This window comes from Crassostrea angulata, chromosome 9 (assembly GCF_025612915.1).
Source record: "Crassostrea angulata isolate pt1a10 chromosome 9, ASM2561291v2, whole genome shotgun sequence".
Classification (NCBI taxonomy): Eukaryota; Metazoa; Mollusca; class Bivalvia; order Ostreida; family Ostreidae; genus Magallana; species Magallana angulata.
The window spans coordinates 34,216,320-34,237,035 of NC_069119.1; the positions used below are offsets into that span (position 1 = coordinate 34,216,320).

Sequence of the window (20,716 nt, forward strand, 5' to 3'; positions counted from 1 at the left end):
GTATTTCCACCTTTTCACTAATGTCAAATATCTTTATACAATTTTGGAAAAAAACCAGCATTAATATTTAACTGATAATGCCTTGATTTTGTGTCTGAGATATGTTATGATTATTGACAACTTACAATGATTGAAACATCATGTAAATAGCTTGAAAGGTTTGATTTTTAAAAAATTGTAAGAATTCACAATTATAATCCTTGAGGGCATATATCCATTGGCATGGTAAAATTGAAAAAAAAACTAATGTAGGGAAATGGGATGAAATAAAAACACAATCTTTTTTCAAACCATTGATATATATCAAGTCTGAACATATCATTCAACAGTAATTAGTTTCCGCAGAAAAGTGTTTGCCAGAGGGGGGCATCAATTAATCAACAGTTGGTTTAAATAATAACTGAAAATGCTAATTTTCTCTCACAGCTGTAGGAATACCGGAATGAGTTTATTTTCATATTTGGATATTTAATTATTGTTTCTCAACACAGTTTTTTCAAATGCTTTTGGCTAATTTTTTTTTTGGATATTGTATAAGGAACTACAGATTAGCGGTGTCGTGCTCTAGACAGCGGCTGCAGAATACCCTCCGTGTATCTATTTTTAAATTTTTTTTTTAATTGAATCAAAATTGTTTGGTTCTGTTTCTTTACACTGTAACAATGTGCCTTATTTAGTTTTTTTTTAACTTTTATTCAACATGAAGAAGAAAATTGAAACCCTACTTCAATAGGAATTTTCCTGTTTGAGAAAATTTATATATTTTTCAGATTATTGAGAACATCCACAATACAACAGCTACACTGTAATAGCTATATATGAACCATTCTGCTAATTTAACCACAAAAATTGATTACATTGAGATTGATGTTTTATTTTTCCTAGACACTACCAACAGTAATAGTTGGTCATAATTAATGAAATACCGCCGTATAGTGCAAACATCTTGTAATTCAGTAACATCGCTGTATAATACAACTAAGGTTAATATCTATTAAATGAAATGTACCTACAGCTTTATGAATTTCAAGACGTAAATTCTTTTAATGACGCTTTATAATGATAGCCTTATATGATAAGGTGTTCTAGTGCTTAATTTTTTTTTACACACATTGAAAAATCATGTCATTATCTATGGAACATAAAGGAAATATGTAACAATGTCAGATTTTTGTCTATTTTTTAACGGATGGAATATATTTAGGTTGCATACAGTCTCTCCAAAAACGGCATTAAACAAGCGCTTGACCTCGTCTTTAAAAGGATGTTAAATTGAAAATATGTATCGGAACTATCAAGACTACTTTTTTCATGATTTGATTTAGAATGTCAAAAAATGTTTCATTTTCTACATAATTCCTTTAAAGCCGAAAATTAAAGTACAGGAACATTGTTCATCAAATCAATTATGACGTCATAATGGTTCTTGCATCGATCAAAAGAACACTCTGGAATCATTTACTAGATCGTTACCTTAACATTAAATCTACAGTGGATTCATTAGATATCGTTGGAGCCTCTTTTTAAATATCATAAATATTACAGGTTTGTTGGGACATAAATGCAAGTATTCCGTATACTTATAATGTTAAACGACTTTATTGTACTCTTTTAGTAATCAAAGGAAGATGTTAATTCGGGAACAAGAGGTATCCATGAATTCCACAAAAATTGAGCGCTCACGTAATCTAATAAATCAACAGTAATTTCATCTTACGATAAATATGAGTTACTCGTGGTAAATATCCGATTATGTACCGAATAATAATGATAGAAGACATGGGAATTTAATTTGAATTTGCATCCATGGTTTAGCTAAGTCCTTAATAAATGCGACAGAAATATTTACTTATAGTATAATATAACAATGCTATAAAGCATCTTCTGTAACGAAATGTAATTAAATGACATACACAAAATATTTTTATCATTGAACAATTTATTTCATTGGAAAAGCTCTCTTTTGGCATTCATCCGCGAATGGACATATACTTCCAAATTGATGAATAATATGAAGAATAGAAAGCAATTTATTAATTTAATAACAATTGCCGTGGTTTCCAACAACACACGCTCCTGTTGGGTTCCGCTTACAGTAGAAACTTCTTCTACAATAATCCGACGGCACGTTACATTGGTCGGTTGTAGGGGGATTTAGCTGAAAATCTGCATTATTAGTTTGAACGGCTATGTAGTTGAAGCGTACCTAAATTAGGAATGAAAAAGGATATGTGAATAAAAAGATGGTTAAATGATAGCATACATGTATAATACTTCGTTTATTATTGTAAAAGAGTAATGTACCGTTTATATGTAATAGGTAGTCAAGATAATAACATGTGTTGTTATACTTTCATGTTAAATACTGAAATCTGATTGGTTTAGACGCAGTTCATAATCCGTTCTATTACCCTCAGCGTTAGCAACGCACTTAGTAACCGGTAACATTAAAAATTGTTACATGCGCAAAAATTATGCGCGTACGGTTCGCCGTAGAATTCACGTTATTCCTATGTAAGGCAGTTTAGTTTTCTTTAAAATTAAGACATACAGTATAACAAAAAAAAATAGTGCCTGTTTGGTAGGATAACAGTTGAAATTGACACCCCTCGAAAACCATCGTCAACCTACGCTTGGCGTCGGTTGACAATGGTTTTCTCGGGGTGTCAATTTCAACTGTTACCCTCCCAAAACAGGCACTATTTATATATTGTTACCTTTTTTAAAATTAGTGCATAGTACTCTAACCAGGTTCATCAGATTAAATGCTAGATTCCATATACGGAACAAAGCAGATAAATTGTGAATATGCCTATTAAAATAACCTTTTAAATATTCCGAAGACTTCATGTAGTTTCATTATATACCAAGTATCGTTTCTAGACTAAGACTCCTTTTATTGACTATCACTACAATGTATCCCTTTCCCATCACTGCAGTTTACAGATTTTATACACTTTAAGTCAAGTTCGAGGGGGGGGGGGGGTGGATGAAAAGTCAATGCCTTTTTACTTTGTTAAATAGGCTGAATGGTAAACAAATCCACCATCAGATCTCACTTAAATTTCTATAGTTGATGTTTCACTGTATAAACTTTTATTTTGTAAAGAAAAATTTCCATAAATATCTCATTAAAAAAAAATAGAATGTTCATATACCTTTATATAAAGCTTTCTTTTTTGGGGATTAATTCGGCCTAAAATTACAACGATCATCAAGCTCTCTTAAATACAGAACCTTCCCCTTGAGCACTATTCGCTTTTCATTTAACAAACATTTAAAGTCCCTAAATGTTATTTCATATGTTTTCCTCGCCCATTAAGTGTATCATATTTAATGTCTTTACTGTAATGCATATGCTTACTATGTAGTATTCAAGATCAGCCTCTTTAGACGACGGACTCTAACGGACGGAGAGTAGTTTTTTTGGAATGTGTCGGGAATGTTGTTAGTTTGTAAATACAAAGAAATAAGTTTCCTAAATTTTAATTTGTTTTGAATTTTTAAATAGAAAACACTTTATCTTGACATGTCTTGTCTTGACTTATTTTTTATTTTTTTGTTCTCAAACATTTAAATTCATTGAATGACTCAACGATGAAATCAACGATAGTTTGTATAAAAATACGGATGAAACTCTTTTGATTTGTTCTTACTTCGCATGAACAGTCATACATCTGTGACATTCTGTCGATGTCATCTTTTTCCACATATTGCATTTGTCTGTAGTCGTCTATTTGGAGCTCCCCTTCTCTTTCTGTAGCTGTTAAATAAAAAATATGATTTATGAAAAGTGATAGTCTAACAACAACGTCTGACCCAAGCCATCCACTGTTAACGCCAAAGCATGGAAAAAGGTTAGAAATTTTAAAAATGTAAAAATTTGTAAATGAAAAAAGTGATGCTTTGATTGATTAAAAGACCGTTGCAGAAATTTCGTGTAAAAGGAAAATTGCATCTTAGTGAAACTAAAAGAAAAAAAAAACTCTGGGTTGAACTAAAATATTTCGTAAATATAAAGAAATTCTAGGAAATAGACACAATGAATCTGCATTAGAAATAATAAATATTTTTCACGGATCACTGTGATGAAAAAAAAAAAAAAAAAAAAAAAAAAAAAAAAAAAAAAAATATATATATATATATATATATATATATATATATATATATATATATATATATATATATATATATATATATATATATATATGTGTGAATGAAGAACTCTATCCACATAGGTATGACGTGATTCATATACTTCTTTCTGACCTCCTGTTCATGTTACAATAATATAAGGAGAATATGAATATGCTGGATAGAAATATTACCAATTTCACAGGTATCATCTATTTAAGTGAATGATGCAGAAGTATCTATCTATCTATCTATCTATCTATCTATCTATCTATCTATCTATCTCTCTATCTCTCTATCCATCTATCCATCCACTAATCCATCTATCTATCTATCTATCTATCTATCTATCTATCTATCTATCTATCTATCTATCTATCTATCTATCTATCTATCTATCTATCTATCATCTATCTATCTATCAAATCAAAAATGAAAATGTCTCTGATAAACACAGAAATATGGAATAAAGAAAAGTGTTAAATAGGGTAAACTAATACTACACGGTGGCGCTTTTAGTGCTGTGATAGGTTATTGTTATAATCGATTCATTTCTATTATAGCATACGTTTCAGTTCCGGGCTTGTGAAACATTCAATAAGCGCTTCAATTCATATTCATGAATTGAATCCAAATTTTTGAAAATTATAACTTAAAAAAACCCTAAAAAACCCCATATTTTTTCTAGTTGTGGATTTGACTGGTACACGTTTTGTGCACTGTAATCAGATAAGTTTCTTTTAATTTTAAACCAATGTTGAGGTGTTATGTGCAACTTTAATCGTTTCTCACCGTACAGAATGTAGGAAGAATTCACGTCCAGCATCTGTGGTCCACACGATTTTGCACGTCCCTCTCCGTAAATTGTTTTAAAACCTTTAACGATATCTTTAATCCCGTTGTACTGTAAGTAGTTACATTAATAATAAGATGGCCTGACGTTCAATAACAAAGCAAGACGATCAGCGTTTTCTTAAAAGAAATTAGATATGAATTCAATGTATGAAATGAAAAAAGTGATAAATACCCTGTAAACGTCAGCCACCCGGATATTGTATACAAAACCAAACATTTCATTTTCCGAACTTCTGTTCAAAATGTCAGCTCCAAAAACTAAATACAATATTAAACTCATTAGAAGCTTTGTTCCTTTCTATTTGATACATCCATCAAACATATTTCATAATCAGTAAAAAAAACAACAACAATATAACACAATTAAAATTCGCGAAACTTATTTTCGTAATTTACGGCGTCAAACTGGTTTGCGGATATTACTGTTCGCGAAAAGGATACATAGATTATCTCATAACTAATAAACTAGATGCTTTTAGGGATGGTAAGCGGTGAGAAATATTTCCAACGATGAGGATCTTGCTAACATATATCGCACGCGAGAATAAGTTGGTTTAGCGTAAGAGTTTTCATTGTTAACCAGCTTACCATACTGTGCGGAGCAGAAATCTTGCTGTTCTACCGTAGGTATCCAGATACATGTTTCACTAGGAATGACGATAAACAGTACCAAGATTCCAGCGGATATCATCATGTGAAAACATGAACTCTTTTGGAAAAGATGCATGCTTGATATGAACCCCTTCCTGTAATTGTATTTCGAATGACTATTTCATCCTATATATTTGCAACATGGTGAACCATGTTAATGGAATCATTAATATGATGCAACCTTTAGGGTTTATTTGTTCAGTAATAAACGTATCAGGCAGCAGGTGGAGGTACATTTTACAAAAAAAAATAAAATAAAACGTTTATCTAACCGAACAGTATTATTAATCTGCTTGTTACACGTCCACTTATTAACGCGTTTTGTCATAGGGAATGCTTTGTAATGAACTTTGCGAACGGTTTTAAGTTCAATGCATCTAGCCTTTTAAATATTGTGTCTATTACTCTAACTAATTATAAAGGAAACTGAATAACCTTCATTGAGATTTGTCTTGTGTTGGTTTACTCGAACACGACCATTTCCAAAATAGAATAATTAATTTTCTTCTGTAATTAGTTAAGGTAATAGACACAGTATTCAAAAGGTTTGATGCATTGTATAATCAAAGTACTGAAGTACTGACGGGAGTTGATTTTATCGATTATCATTTATTTTAAAATCAACTTATCTTGCGTGGCAATTAGTTTCTAGTCTGTATAAATTATGCACTTTTTTAAAACATGAATTTTAATTAGACTTTTCAGACAAGAATTTAGAGAAACGCCATATGAATCATGTTGTGTAATATTTAATTAAATATAGATTTCAAACTATGTATTAGTAATCGAAACAATTCTAAAAATTGTATGGATCCAAGTACTATTGATATTGAACTCCAGCTAGTCTCGTTCAACAAGACGCTCAGCTGTCTCCGTTAATCTCCGACAAGCAAGAGAGCCTCTCTGTTTGTTTGAGGTTTGCAGAGACAGCCGAGCTTTTGGTTGAACGAGACTATATTAAACTCTGGCGTAGGAATACATGAGAATACATAAATTGTTCGTATTATATAAAATCTTACTATTTTCAAAGTGTTTATAGATAAGTTTCCTTTAAAAAACAATGCTTCAGCATACTTTACGTCGAATTTTTCTATTCTATTCAAGAACTCAGACTTGTCAGCGGTGATGATTTGTGCTTAGGTCCAAACACTGTTTCACTTTCGGTTTGCCAGAGTGACTGCATAGGAGAGTTGATTAAAATCAACTCCCAAAAACTAAAACAAACCACATGGATAGCATTCAGCAGGCCATGTTTTTACACAACACAACAAAATTACGCTACAAATTTGTAGTATTCTATTTAATTTAGAATAGAAAAAACATGTGCAAATTATTGAGGACATCCGCAATGAACCAGATGAAGTATGATAGCTGTCCATTAAAAATAATAATAACAAACCGTCAAACATCCAAAAATTCCAGAAAACGAAAATTGAAGCAGCGAAACACATACCTCCTTTCAAAAAGATGGAGAAAGGATCAAGTGCCTTGGAGGAGTAAGCATCTTTTGTTGACCGGTCACATCCGCTGTGTTCTCTTTGTCGTAATCGGGAAAAAACGGAAAAGTCCGTAGACAACTAGGTAATTAATTATCATCTAACAATTAGTATAAAAAAAGTCAGTCAGCATGCAACCCAGTGAAAGAAAAGTTTGTTTTTGATGACAAGGTCGTTGGTTCGACCATAAAACTTACGAAAACGATTCTGTTGGTAATCCTGTTTTATCAACTTGATTGTCAGTAGCTTGCCTCGCCTTATATGAGTATGAATACTTCTGTTAATTTTACAACAGAAAGGTTATGAGGTTGCGATCGATGTTTAAACTTGTTATTTTCTAGACTCATTTGCTAGTTTAATGGGTCAAAATATACAGAATACTATCGTATATCAGTATTTTAGAGCATACATTTTGTAACTCATTACCAACGATGCATAATAAAGAGAAAACAAATAGCAATGCCATCTAACAATAAACAGTGGATGCTTCTAGTTTATACTAGTATACGATAAACAAGGAACCAAAAAATAATGTAGTATGTAGGTACATGTAACTTCATATAAATTTACAAACATGTCTTAGTTAAGTCTAAATGCGACGGGAATTTATGCTTTACTGAAACAAAAAATACAATACGAGGGTTGTCCCAAAATACCGTAGACTGAGCTTATAAATTTAATCGAAAATCGTTGACCCCTTAGCTCAGTCTTCAGATAAGGGAACAGAGCAAAATCCATCGGTGCCAAGTCTGGACTGTATGGTGGGTGACTTATTCTGCTGAATCCGAGTAAGTCGAGTTCTAGCTTTGTCTGTTCAGCAGTATGACTCGGTGAATTATCCTGATGGTAAATTATATTTTTCTTATTTGCAGCCAATATCGGTCTTTTTTTTCTTAGTGCAACCTTAGAGTAATAGGCGGCATTAACAGTTTGTCCAGCGGGAACAGCATGGGTGAGAATCATGCCATGTCTGTCCATAAACATGATGAACATACTCTTACCGACAGATTTTGAGACTTTTGCCTTTTTTGGTGGTGGTGTTCCCGGTGTTTTCCAAACACTTGACGCTTGCTTTCCCTCTGGGTCGTCTGTCGTTATGATACGATCCAAGAAATTTTCCCGGCCTGATCGAACACGGCGAAGGAATTCCCGGGAACACAACACTCTCCGTTGTTTTTCTTCTTCTTTCAAACGTCGAGGAACCCAGCGTGCGCAAACCCTTTGCATTCTTAAATTCTCAGATAGAATGCGATGAATAGATGATTTGCCGGTCCCGAACATTTCTTCCATCTCCCGCACTGTCCGACGTCGGTCATCACGAATAGTGTCATTTATTATTTCCAGTACGTTGTCGTCGATTTCCTTCGGTCGGCCTCTCTTTTCCTGCTTAGTTTCTTCATACCCATCCGTGTATCTCTTATGCCACTTAAACACCATGGCACGAGAAACATTTCTGTGAGCTTCTGTTAGTTTTAACTTTTTGTGGGTCTCCGTTGGTGTCATTCCGAGCTCTTTACAAAATCTTATCACGTTCCGGTGCGCCGCCTCTGACGTTGAGGCCAACATTTCTCTTCAACCAAATTAATCGAAGCATCGCAAAATACGTCATAAAATCTTTAAACATTACGTCATAATTACGAATTTTTATGGAAAATTTAACCATTTTAAAATCATTCTTATGTATTTTAAGTTTAAAAAGACGTTTAATTTTTACTTTTTTAAACGATCATTCTTTTCATAGGAAGAAGTTTTTTAGTCATTTTGGCGTTGCGCCGCCTCTCAATATGTTTTACATGAAAAACGCTCATTTAAAGTATTTAAAGTTAACCGATTGTGTTAGAATATTATATTTTTCTTTAAAATGTTGTCCTTTTTAATGTGTACAAGTTTCATTTCTCTGTGACTTTATTTTACGGAAAAATAGAGCTTGTCTACCTTATTTTGGGACAACCCTTGTAAAGCTGGTTCAATAACAACAAAGTTGTTAAATAACGTACACAACAATACTTTTTATTGAAATATATATTTCATTGGAAAAATTCTGTTGTACATGTATCCAGCTTTAGAAGACCATCAATGAGATACAGGAAAACATTTGCGTCGAATTCTGCGAATCCCATTTAAATGAAAAATAAATTCTTAGTAAGAACACGGGCCCAGATTTCCACTCGTACACATCCCCTCCGAGTTCCGCTTACAGAAGAAACTCCTTATGCAGTATGCAGAAGGGACATCACATTGGTTTGCCGTTGGTGGGAACGATTCAAATGATGAAATTCCACTAAAACTTGGATAGTTATTCATACGTATCTGAAATAGATTTGATAAAGGTGGAAGAAATATGTAATGATTAAACATTTTTAAAAGAAGTATGTGATAAAAATCTACTACGATTTTGGATTATTAACCATGCGTACATGAACCTGAAACGAAATCGATATACATGTATGTTATTTAAAAAGTTGATGAATACAAAAAAAATATGAAATCAATGTTATCAAACAAGGTTATTAAGACTTGCCAAACCTATTTTAATAATGTCATAAATTGGCTTTAGTTCATTACTGAGAGAAACAAAATCTCCTTTTTTGATATTTTGATTGTTTCATATTGAGACCATCAAAATCAAAAACGAAATAAATAGATAAATGATTTTAACCAACCGATCAAATTTGTTAAAAAAATAAATAATATATTTTCTTGATGTTTTCTTACTTCGCACGAGCAGTCATACATCCTTGTCATTCGGATGATATCAGGTTTTTCCACAAACATCATCTTTTCGTACTTGAAGATGCGGAGCTCTCCCTCTATATCATCAACTGTAGGACGTATAAGAAAATAAAGAACAACAAATACGAACAAAACGAACAAATATTTGCAATTGCAAATGGCTTCTTTTACATAACAATGTTTTCACAATCCGCTGTTATTCCTGCATAACATCAGCCTGGATCAAGAAGATGAAATAGCACATGTATAATCTGGGTTACTACTTAAACTTTTACAATCTAATCAAACTTACGAAGTTTTATTTATTCATTTTTTTTCATTTGTAGCATATATAATAATAATTGCGGGGATAAATGATCATGGCTTAAGATTCACGTTATATTATGTTTATAGACCGACGTCCTAACAACGATGGAAATTACAATCGTAATTTGTCCTAGAAGTTGAAATCATTATCATTTATAGTTCATATCTGACTCTTATTACATGTCTCGATCAAAATTGCAAACGGAATATCACAGACCTTTTTATGTATAATCCAATCACTTCCAATTTTACTCCTGCTTCTCTGTTCGATTTGTTCCGTAAAAGAAATTACAATAGCTTGCACATATAATTACTAATGATTCTACGATAGAATTCCCTCTAGAAATACCTAAGTTGACTTAAATCGCTTTGTTTTCAAATTTCCAACCGCTCTGTGAGTTCAGTTTTTGAACTGATTTTTTTAAACCAACCTTAGAATATTGAGAGTTATTCCCATTTGCCCGAATATTACGATCCTACAATGACATCAAGTTTTGCGCAGACGACTGCCGAGGAACAATATCAGAAGAGAATTAAGCTATGAACTAAATTTTTATATTATCTTTTGTTTGTTTATATGTCAAACTTTGGGCCCTCAACAAAACAAAACACTTAGCAGGTTTGTTACTGACTGTCTACAAAAAATTGTGAGGTCGGTTAAGTCCAAAGAAGGCATAGTTTTGCCTCGCCTTCTATGGACTTTACTAAACCTATAGATTACTGTAAACAGTCAGTATTAAACTTAGATAAGTAATATTATGGTAATGAAATACTAGCAACATTGTGGAACTATTTTTTGAAACGTCATGTTAATCTAAAATATAGAACGGGATTCCATTTGCCATATACATGTAACAAAGGTTTTGCTTGAGGAAAAAACTTGCATTGGATACCTGTGTATGGAAAAAAAATTACATGAGAAAGTTTTTTTATTTATGCAATTGTCCCCAACGAAAAAATGTTTACAACAAATTGGATATGGAATCGACAAAAATAAATATCATAAACTAAAAGAAATTTCCAACAGATTTGCCTTGATTGGACCCCCACCAACCTGATGTATGTGACCAAGGCTTACCGTATAAAATGTATGAGGAATATACATCTAACAACTGTGGCCCACAGGAACTGCCCCGCCCCTCTCCCTGGATGGTTTTGAATCCTTTAACGTCCACTTGGTTGTCTTTGTTCTGTAAATTAACGGTTTAAAAAAGTATTAAACATACTGATCAAAAGTGCTTGAAAACGCGAAGAAAATGCAATGAACTGCATACTGCAGAATATATATAATTAAAAACCCACCCTGAAAACACCCTTAACACGAATGTCGTACACATAACCAATCATTTCATCTTCGGATTTTCTTTCCAATATTTCAGCTTCAAATACTGAAACCAAAAAAGCAAAAAAACAAACAATTGATAAACAAAGACAAATTTTTGTGTATTTTTTACTTGATGAGTTTGTGTCTAACTGTTGCAGCTAAATTGTTCCTGAATATTGGAGTGAACCGTATTACAAAAATGTAGTACTTACCATAGTGAGCGGAGCAAAAGTCTTGTTGCTCAACTTTTGGAATCCAACTACAAGCATCACATAGGCCTACGATGAATACCACTGCTAAAAATCTCGTGATAACCATTTTAGCTGTTTCTGTATAAACGGTGAACTGTCGTTTAGAAGCACGTGTATCTTTCATATATCCTCGATTCTAACGTATTTTATTGTATTTTAAACTATACTTGATATAACGTAGTATAGTTTGATAGTTTAGGCGATTGGCTATGCGTCATATTAATTGTGCAACTTTAGGGTAATTTCTGTTAGTCATAATTGAGGAGTGGACAGCTGTGCATTACTAAGTATACCTATGTTATGTTTTATATTATATAAAATATATATTATGATCTTTTGATGACATCAGTGCATGATTTTCTAGATTTGATAAGAGAATATCGACCATAACAAAGTCTGAGGTTGATATACTGTCGTAAGGTCTTTAAAACCATGCATTGACCGATATCAGAGGCCATAACTGTTTTATTATAATAAATCACAAATCGATTTTCTTCATTCTCTTCAGGCTTTTAATAATAAAATATTATGTTCATAATTTATAGATATTGATTTTGCTATTATGACGTCACGATATCGCACCAGTAAAACAATTATTTGGTCATTAAAATCAATTTTTAGTTTAGTGAGGGCTATAAATTTAGTATTTTTAGTAAAGAACGGTCTTTACGAGAATTTATAGTAGGGTAATGTTACAGCAATCAACCAATACGATATCATAAAAAATCATTATAAATTTCATTTGGTTAATATTATTTGCAAATTATGGCAAATATATGTTATCAATTTTTTTTTTTAGTAAAAGTGACCCAGAACAAGGTTAATTTAATTGAACAATAGTAGAGTTCTACGAACAGGTTTGCGTATCTTTAAATCAAAATGTATGTCTAAAACAATGTAAAATATTTAATATATGTAGTTTTTTTTCATAATCGCAACGGATCATAAAAAAACTGATAAAACGAAACATATTTTTTCATTTTTTTTTATTTTAACTTTATCAAAATACCTTTGAAAGAACCCGTTCTTATTTTTCCTATTAAAATGGGGTTTCCTTTCACTTAAGGGTGGTATGCATTTTATCAATGTTCGTTCCAGACAGTGTACCAGAAAGTAAAATATAAAAAAAACCGTGTAATCTGTATGCATAAATAACCTATTGATAGTTAATTAAAAGAGTTTGATTTCATAGAAAATGGTTCTTATATCTATGACCAAACAGAAGCTTTCAAGTATCGAAACTTTAATGGATATTACACTTTTAATGTATGTTTGATCTAAATAGCAATCAGCACAACAGTAGAGTATATGTCATTCTTCAAAAACCAAAAAGGATGAATTTTAGATAATACCGGATTGTAAGTTTTGAAATTTTTATATGCTTGTAACCCCCCTCCTAATTAAAATCGTTTAAGAACCATTGAACAGTTTCGTGAAATGTCCTTTAGAATAGGTTGGAATTTAATTTGAAGTTTTTGGTCAAAAATATGCTTTTAAATCTCTAAAACACCTCAATAAAATATTTCAACACAATGATAAAAAACAAAACATAAAACGTATAAAGCACATAAAATGACCTTAACCATATACGGTATATTCACCTTAAAATATAATTATTAAGCCTTTTTATAGTGCATATAGACCATGATAAAGACAAATTGATAAACAAAAAATTAACAATTTTATAGTGATGTTATATGTACAATTTTGCAAAGAAACGTAAAATATGAAATGTATACGGATACAGGCTTTGTATAAGTGGCGAGTGAAAATGTTTTTAAAATCAGCAATTTCTATGACCTTAACGAGGCTGGGTCTAATTTGTTCTGCCCTAGATTTTTGGATGAAACTTTTTACATGAATTTCTACCGATATAATTATTATTTTAAGATTTAAAAATAAGACATTTACCACACCGTTTGTTTAGGGGGTCATCTCAAAGTTTGTAAATCTTTAACATAGGACCCTATGGGATTTTGCTTGAAATGTATCAATTTTGCAAATTTTTTACATTTTTTCAAAACTTCTGCCCTAGGGATTTCTTTTTCTGTTCTACATATTAAAGTTATTGCTAAAGGGCATCAAATGGTCAAATAAAAAAAACCTTTTACCTCCTGGTTTGTTCCAGGGGTCTTATCAAAGTTGATTTTTGTATGCCCAATTTCCCAGATTCGTCAGATAATGGCTATTTTTTATATGACAAAGGCGAAAAAGGTGGTCTATATAGTATTATTAAAACATTCAGACATATTTAAGTAATAAAAAAATATATAACTTCACATATTAAGGGTCATTAATATAAAATACATGGTTACTGTCTTGAAATGTATGAATTAAGCTATATTTAGGCGGGTTAAGAAAACGTGACAGAGGGCTAGGCTTGCTGAACCCTCTTCACGTTTTCGACCAATAGCTTATACTTCGAGACATTTATGTTTATTCCACAATATAACATTATTTTTACGCATCAAACGAGATATTTTCAACAATTTTCGCTGAATATCTACAGTTGAAACTATCACGCCATTGCGTCAACTAAGCAAAAAGATGACGTCACAATACAAATGAAACGCTGCGCGAAAGCGTGCGTACTCGTTCTGTACTTGGCCTCGTTAAATCGTGAAATTGTTACACGACACATTTCCCTCCTTCCTTGCAAGTCTTTGTTACAAAATCAAAAACGGTATTAGTTGGACATTTTACGGGAGAGGTAACCCCATCTTTACACTGGAAGTAGGCGTCACCGGGACGGTCTGGAAATTAGGAATTTTCATTCGGTTGTACTTTACAGGATGGAAGACGTCCATCATCAAAAAAGTCGGTTGGTAGTGCATAAATATGTGTACATTTCCCATTGTATGGGAAGGTTTGGCCACCCCATATTTTGTCGCCATTGCAATGACCCACGTGAACAGTTCTCCCGTCCTTACAAATCATGTATCTGTTTGTTAATCCGGACTCTAGTGCAATATAAAAACCATTACGTTTGCCCTCGCATTTTGGATAAGATGCTTCGTAAGGTGAGCAATGTGACAATTTACATTGTAATCTGAAATAGCGACCTACAAAATAGAGTTGGAAATCAGTGATGTGAAGTTTAGAACCGTTAGCTGATGACCTTTCTCACCTGTACCCATAAATAAAGGTGTGTGCAATGGAGAAGTAAAACACAAATTCCAGAAAAAAAAAAGACTTTGTTTGATGTAATGTAATTGATACGTTATGCTATGGACTTCCATCTGTATCCTTCCTTACAAGGCACGCTCGTAAATTAAATTACATTTTAGGATATAATTTAAAAATAAGAAGGGGACAAAAATCAAAAACAAAGACTGTGAACATGCATGCAAAAAATTGTTTATGTACTTTATTTTTTAATGATATTTTAGTAGCTTTTTAGAACAAGAGAATACTTAATGATACAGTCTAATGACGTGTACTCACACGCCCAAGTGAGTTCTTTCCGTGTGCCACAATTAACCTTAATGTAGTTTTCACACTGCATTGTTTTTTCAGAGTAGAGGAATGGATAATGACACTCGTGTTTATATTTCGCTGGCCAAAATCCGTAATGATAAAATCAAGTTGTTAGCTTATAATCAACTCCAGAGCAACTATAATACCTGTGGGAATCATCAGGACTCCTCAATCAATTGTTTTGTCTATGAGGTACAAATGAAATTATGACAGTTCTATTCACCACGTTTAAATTAGTTTAATCTATGCTCATCTTCAATAAGTGCTGATGCATTGTACCATCAGAGAACATATTGCGATGTTAATATACAATGTACATGTAACAGTTAAGCGGTTGCGGGTGATCATGCTGTATATCATACATGCTGTATAGCCTTTATTTTACAATGGGCACACGGTACTTAGGTACAATTTGTACATCCAAGTCCAATCTGATATTTCCAGAACTTGTTGTATACAAGCTTTAATTGATTTTTGGAAAGTTAAACTGGCCGAAAACCATTACTAAAGGTAAATCCATATATAAGTTAAATCAGATTAAGATGATCAAACCTTTTTTGCACTTGTGTGCATAACTAAGCTAATCATGGTCGAAAAATAAAGAATAAATAGACTGATGATCATTCTTCTGTCTGTTCCTTTTAATTCATATTCAAAGTTGAGAAATTTGTTTCATTAAGGTTTTCCGCTGGGAGCGGAAAACCTTACTATTATTCTGAAAAATTTTCAAATTTCTTCTTATTTTTTTTTTCTTCTAGACGCCAACTTTGATCCTTAATATCTCGCTCGTTTGTTCACTGATTGTTTTGAAATTTTCACGACTGATAACATGCTGCGTGATGTTGACGTTGCATATTTTATTTGAGGAAAATCCCTATCCGGTTTTGAGTTATTCCCCTTTTAGTAAAATTTAACGACTTCTTTTGTCCAGGGGGTTTAGCTTTAACGATGACTGGCAGAGTCTCAAAGATGGGCTGGTTTGGAAGCTAATACATTGAATTTGTGCGAGATATATTTTATTTATTATTTAAATGCAATTAAAAGGGGTGGTATAGATGTTGAACTAAAGGTAAGAAAAAAAATCAAAAAAATTCGCGTATTTTCCGTGTTAGTTTTCTACCTGATAAAAATGTGTTATAACATGTATTTTAAAAGTTCTTGGTCTTACTCAGACCTTTCATTCGGTATGCCGAAAAAATGGCTGGCCCTTATATTTAGGGAGTTAGAGGCGTCCAAAGTTTCTTGTCAATAACTTAAAAAGGAATAAAAATTTCTAATGCATTATTGAAGCAAAGTTGTAAAGAAATTAATTTTGAATCCTTCTATAGTATTCAATTTAATGTTTTCGTAATTTATAGTCAGTATTTGCAGAAACAATTGTTGTCAGTTTGGTCCATTTTTGTGGGGGTGCGCACGTTTATGAGGTTATGAAAGGGCTTCTTGTAATGCACTAACGGATACATTTAGTGCGCAAAAATAATTCCACATAAAATTCCCAAATGTTTTTATTCATATGTACAATTTCATTTCATATAGATGAACCTCTTTGACCTTATTTTTGTTGTTTGTTTCATAACTGTGCCCCTGTCTATATTTAGATGCATTACGAGACTCAGGTAACCGATCGATAGGAGAGTCGCTAGCTGTATTCAGGCCGTCGCCTAGACGATAGTGCATGTGCTTGTAGAGCTGGACGTACACGTTTAACGCCCCACTGTGTTACTGTAACAAAGACATTTTGAATTGTTTCAGTACTGGGAGATGTGTTAATAAAATGGTTCCAATGCATGGTAATTAAACTCAACTTTTCTACAATACGTATATACGGCCGTCTTATAAAGCGCAATGTGTATTACTGACATGACAAATGTACGCTGGCAATTTAAACGAACGCGGGATTGCTCCCGATAGAACAATTCTTTTAAAGCAAAAAAAAAATAAATACTGATTTGCGATGGATATAATATAATTATCATCGTGGAGATGATTTTAAAAAGTGAACTTAATATTCTTATACGATAATATTTGAATCCAAAGCCGCTAGTTTTAAGTTACGGTTATTAGGGATATTAATTACGACTTGCCCCGCGTTTCAGGTTTTTTACTTGCAAAACATCTACAAACGAAAATACCAAACAACCTTCAGCAGCAACTTATAAATTATTTATTCCATACACAATTCTAAAGAGGTAATTCAATGAATTTTATAAATGCTTTATACTTGTATACATTCGCTATCTTCCATGGAAAAAAGTGGCATGGAAAAAATGTTGTTCAATGTTCATCAAATACGCTGTAGCCTTAGCAATCGAAAATAATTAACAAAATGTATATTGATAGATTGACATATCAACAAACATTCAGACCCGCAATGGGTTTTTTTTTACAAGTTCTATAAAATGTAGACTCAATGACTGAATTCTTTACCGTTTTCCGTGTTGTTTATTTTGAATCACGTGTGTACGTTATGTGTAGCCATATAGATGAACACTTTAACTGTTTAATTTTTAAAAGAAATTGTGTACATGCAGAGCAATGCAATGCTAGGACAATTAAATTCCAACAATGTATATGGTGAGGCCGGTCAGACTGATACTGGTTCTGCTTGTTCTATAAATAGCGAATGTAAGACGAAGTATTTGGGTGTTATATTTTAAACAAATATAAGTATTGCTTTCTTAAAAGCTTGCATTACTCAACAAAGTATTTTATTGGAATCATTCTTAGTTACCTTAAATGCATATATGTACCGCTCGGTCTGTGTCCCGGAAAAATTGACTACCATCCGAAATTTTTCATACAAGGTCTACAGACTTGCAGCTAACATTACCTTTAAAAATACATTTTAGAATTTGCCGCTGTTTATAAATTCATTAAAAAGACGCGCAGAATCAAGTGGTAATATATCGTTTGATGTGGGATTTATGACGTCTATTTTTATTGTCTTCATTAAAATTATTTCATTATTTCAAGCTTGTGGGTGGAATGAAATAAGTTTCACATGTTATGTGACATAAAGATGTCCTCTCCCCACTTTTTCTCGCAGCAACTATTTTTTTAAAATTTACATAAAAAATTGAATTATCATGGAGTTGCCCCCCCCCCCCCCTCCCCCATTTTTGTAGCATGTAAAAAAAAGGTATAAAAATCATGAAATTATGAGTGAAATTTTGAAAATTTTGGAAAATTCTAAAAAAAAAAAATTCTTTTTTTGCTTGTCAAGATTTGTTGGATGAGTTTGCCCCCCCCCCCCCCCCACTTTCCAAAGCGATGCTACGTGCTTGGAAATTACTCATTTCTTTATTCCCCTCTTTAATAAACAAAACAAACTAACAAACATAACCGATCCGGATAAACATAATTACATGTATCAAAAATAAACTTCAAAAACAAACTACACATTCATCCTTCACCCACAATATTGCCTTTTCGATATTTGTCATCGTTGTAGACCCGTGTAACAATCTGTTACATTATATATGTAAGTAGGTGCTTGCACGACAAAGAACCCCTTGCTGATCTACATTTTCATTAACGCATACAAAGAAAAAATATATTTTGATTTATTTTTGAATTTCTTTTGATGTAAAAAAAAAAAAAAGAGAAGAAATTGGTTCTCAGTCTCTCTTTATGCCTGTTTGTTAGCGGTTAATCCAAGTTCATTTTGAATATCCTTTTGTAATTTAAAAAAATGCGATGTAAATTTTTTTTCATGCAATATTTCGGATAAAGCAATGAAGAGTTGTTTCTTGAAGTTTTATTAGACCATAAAATTGTAAAATGCTAACATTGAAAATTGTGCCCGATTTCTTTCTTCTTTTTAAGGTAAAACTTAATTGATTTAAAAAATGATTCTTTGAGACAATCAAATTGACATAATCAATAAGAGTTTGACAATCTCTAACTGCAAATCTGTAGCTTTTAGTCAGAAAAAGAATCGGATGGACGACCTAGGACACAGATCGTCCATCCGAATTTCTTCAAAATTGCCATTATTTTCGTACGCGGACGCAATACTCAGCGAGACTAAATGGTTCGTATCTTAAGTTTTAACTGCTTTGAAAGATAATATTGGTTTTCTGATAATTATGAACATGAATAATTAAATAAAAATGGTTAAAATTATAGTAAAATTACCGGCATCGGTCATCTCCGTGCGCGGATCTAGAAGGGGAAGGGTTCCAACCCCCCCCCCCCCCCCCCCAGCGAAATTTCTTTCAGTTACGTGTACATTATAAACTTACCAAATATGCCTCGGACATCCCTTGGCAAACTCAAATAACCGTCTGACTTTTCAACCCCCTCCCCGGAAAAATTTTCTGATCCGCGCATGTTCCCCCTCCTCGAAATACAAAATTATTCTTCCAAACCCCTTGTAAAATTTCCAGGATCTCCGCATATATACTAAGAGATTCATTGGTGCTTGCGTTCGATAAAAATGCGTGTAAAACGTTTGCCAATGGTCTTTCTACCTTCGTACCGGGCACAACCACAGTCCCACTCTGTGAATAAAATGCGGCGAATCAAACTAGAGACAACGTGTTAAGATCTGCATTTGCTTATAAACATGTAGTATCATCGTGCAAAATGCACTGTTCAATTATAATTTTTTTTTTACTTTACTTGTAAAATTCGTAATTTTTTCTCACAGTTTATTTCTTACAAAGTTACTTTTTTATTTAGTGATTGACACTTTTAATTTTAGACTTTATATGTGATTTCAAAGAGACAGAGTGTCATGTCTCAAGGATTGTTAATCTCTTAAAACAACATTGTGCAATTATCAGATTTTCATTTCTTGGACATCAAAGACTCATTGAGTTTATTTAATTATTTTATATCTGTGAACCTTTCACTCAGCTTACTTATATCATTACCTGTCAATTTATAGTCATTGTTAAGATTCTTATAAATAGTTATGTACAATCGTCAATGCGCAGTCTGGAATACGGCGGCCAGCCCCGGCCACGTCCGACTCTCCCAGAGTCTTGAGTCCGGAGGCCACTACTGGCCATATCCGAATTGTTTGTAACATTTCTGTCTGTTAAATTGTTATAATGTTTCCATCGTTGAGTCTCGTCCAATAATGTGGAATCCTGCATCAATGGCCTGTTTATGTCTCTGGAACTGTATACTGGTGGACCTTCGGGAATACGGCAAACCTACCCTTCGTTTTAGCTTACGGCCCACAGCGCGCCACAACCTTATACCTTATACACTTTACGCCAACATTCCCTCACCCGGTTCGTACTGCACACGACCGATGCAGATCCAGACGAATTCTCTATCACCGTAAAATCTACGAGGTCACAGAAATATAATACTTTGTTTCTCAGTGTTTACATATCTAATATTGTACTATGGTCAGCTATCAATTTTTTGTAATACGTCACAAGTATGACGCAGCTACGACGGAAAACCTAATCGTTGCTTGCAACGAGCTCGTCTCTAGTTTTGTATTATGTTGGTTAGACTTCAATCGAATACGA

General features: G+C 32.8%; 3 protein-coding genes across 3 annotated transcripts; all 3 read right to left on the minus strand.

Moving 5' to 3' along the window:
• Positions 1-1,943: 1,943 nt before the first annotated feature.
• Positions 1,944-5,748, minus strand: LOC128164240 (uncharacterized). Its single transcript, XM_052828009.1, has 5 exons — positions 5,578-5,748; positions 5,162-5,247; positions 4,927-5,038; positions 3,657-3,763; positions 1,944-2,206 (listed from the first exon to the last, which is right to left on the minus strand). Exons 1-5 carry the CDS (start codon positions 5,714-5,716, stop codon positions 2,039-2,041), a joined length of 612 nt encoding a protein of 203 aa, XP_052683969.1. The 5' UTR covers positions 5,717-5,748; the 3' UTR covers positions 1,944-2,038.
• A 2,091-nt stretch (positions 5,749-7,839) lies between these two features.
• Positions 7,840-8,639, minus strand: LOC128162299 (protein GVQW3-like). The gene is made up of 2 exons (XM_052825453.1): positions 8,138-8,639; positions 7,840-7,946 (listed from the first exon to the last, which is right to left on the minus strand). The coding sequence occupies exons 1-2, from the start codon at positions 8,637-8,639 to the stop codon at positions 7,840-7,842; spliced, it is 609 nt and encodes a 202-aa protein (XP_052681413.1).
• A 557-nt stretch (positions 8,640-9,196) lies between these two features.
• LOC128162369 (uncharacterized) lies at positions 9,197-11,844 on the minus strand. Its single transcript, XM_052825530.1, has 5 exons — positions 11,712-11,844; positions 11,478-11,563; positions 11,254-11,365; positions 9,852-9,958; positions 9,197-9,446 (listed from the first exon to the last, which is right to left on the minus strand). The coding sequence occupies exons 1-5, from the start codon at positions 11,815-11,817 to the stop codon at positions 9,276-9,278; spliced, it is 582 nt and encodes a 193-aa protein (XP_052681490.1). The 5' UTR covers positions 11,818-11,844; the 3' UTR covers positions 9,197-9,275.
• Positions 11,845-20,716: the final 8,872 nt, after the last annotated feature.

Excerpts from the sequence above, each read along its gene's own strand:
- LOC128164240 (XM_052828009.1), bottom strand. The coding sequence starts at position 5,716 with ATGCATCTTTTCCAAAAGAGTTCATGTTTTCACATGATGATATCCGCT. Across the intron at positions 5,248-5,577 it reads TTTCTGCTCCGCACAGTATG|TTTTTGGAGCTGACATTTTG; the intron begins GTAAGCTGGTTA and ends TATTGTATTTAG. Across the intron at positions 2,207-3,656 it reads TGTATGACTGTTCATGCGAA|GTACGCTTCAACTACATAGC; the intron begins GTAAGAACAAAT and ends TTCCTAATTTAG.
- LOC128162369 (XM_052825530.1), bottom strand. The coding sequence starts at position 11,817 with ATGGTTATCACGAGATTTTTAGCAGTGGTATTCATCGTAGGCCTATGT. Across the intron at positions 11,366-11,477 it reads GTGTTAAGGGTGTTTTCAGG|AACAAAGACAACCAAGTGGA; the intron begins GTGGGTTTTTAA and ends GTTAATTTACAG. Across the intron at positions 9,959-11,253 it reads TTCCTCATACATTTTATACG|TTGATGATATAGAGGGAGAG; the intron begins GTAAGCCTTGGT and ends TACGTCCTACAG.
- LOC128162299 (XM_052825453.1), bottom strand. The coding sequence starts at position 8,639 with ATGACACCAACGGAGACCCACAAAAAGTTAAAACTAACAGAAGCTCAC. Across the intron at positions 7,947-8,137 it reads AAAAGTCTCAAAATCTGTCG|ACAAAGCTAGAACTCGACTT; the intron begins GTAAGAGTATGT and ends ACTGCTGAACAG.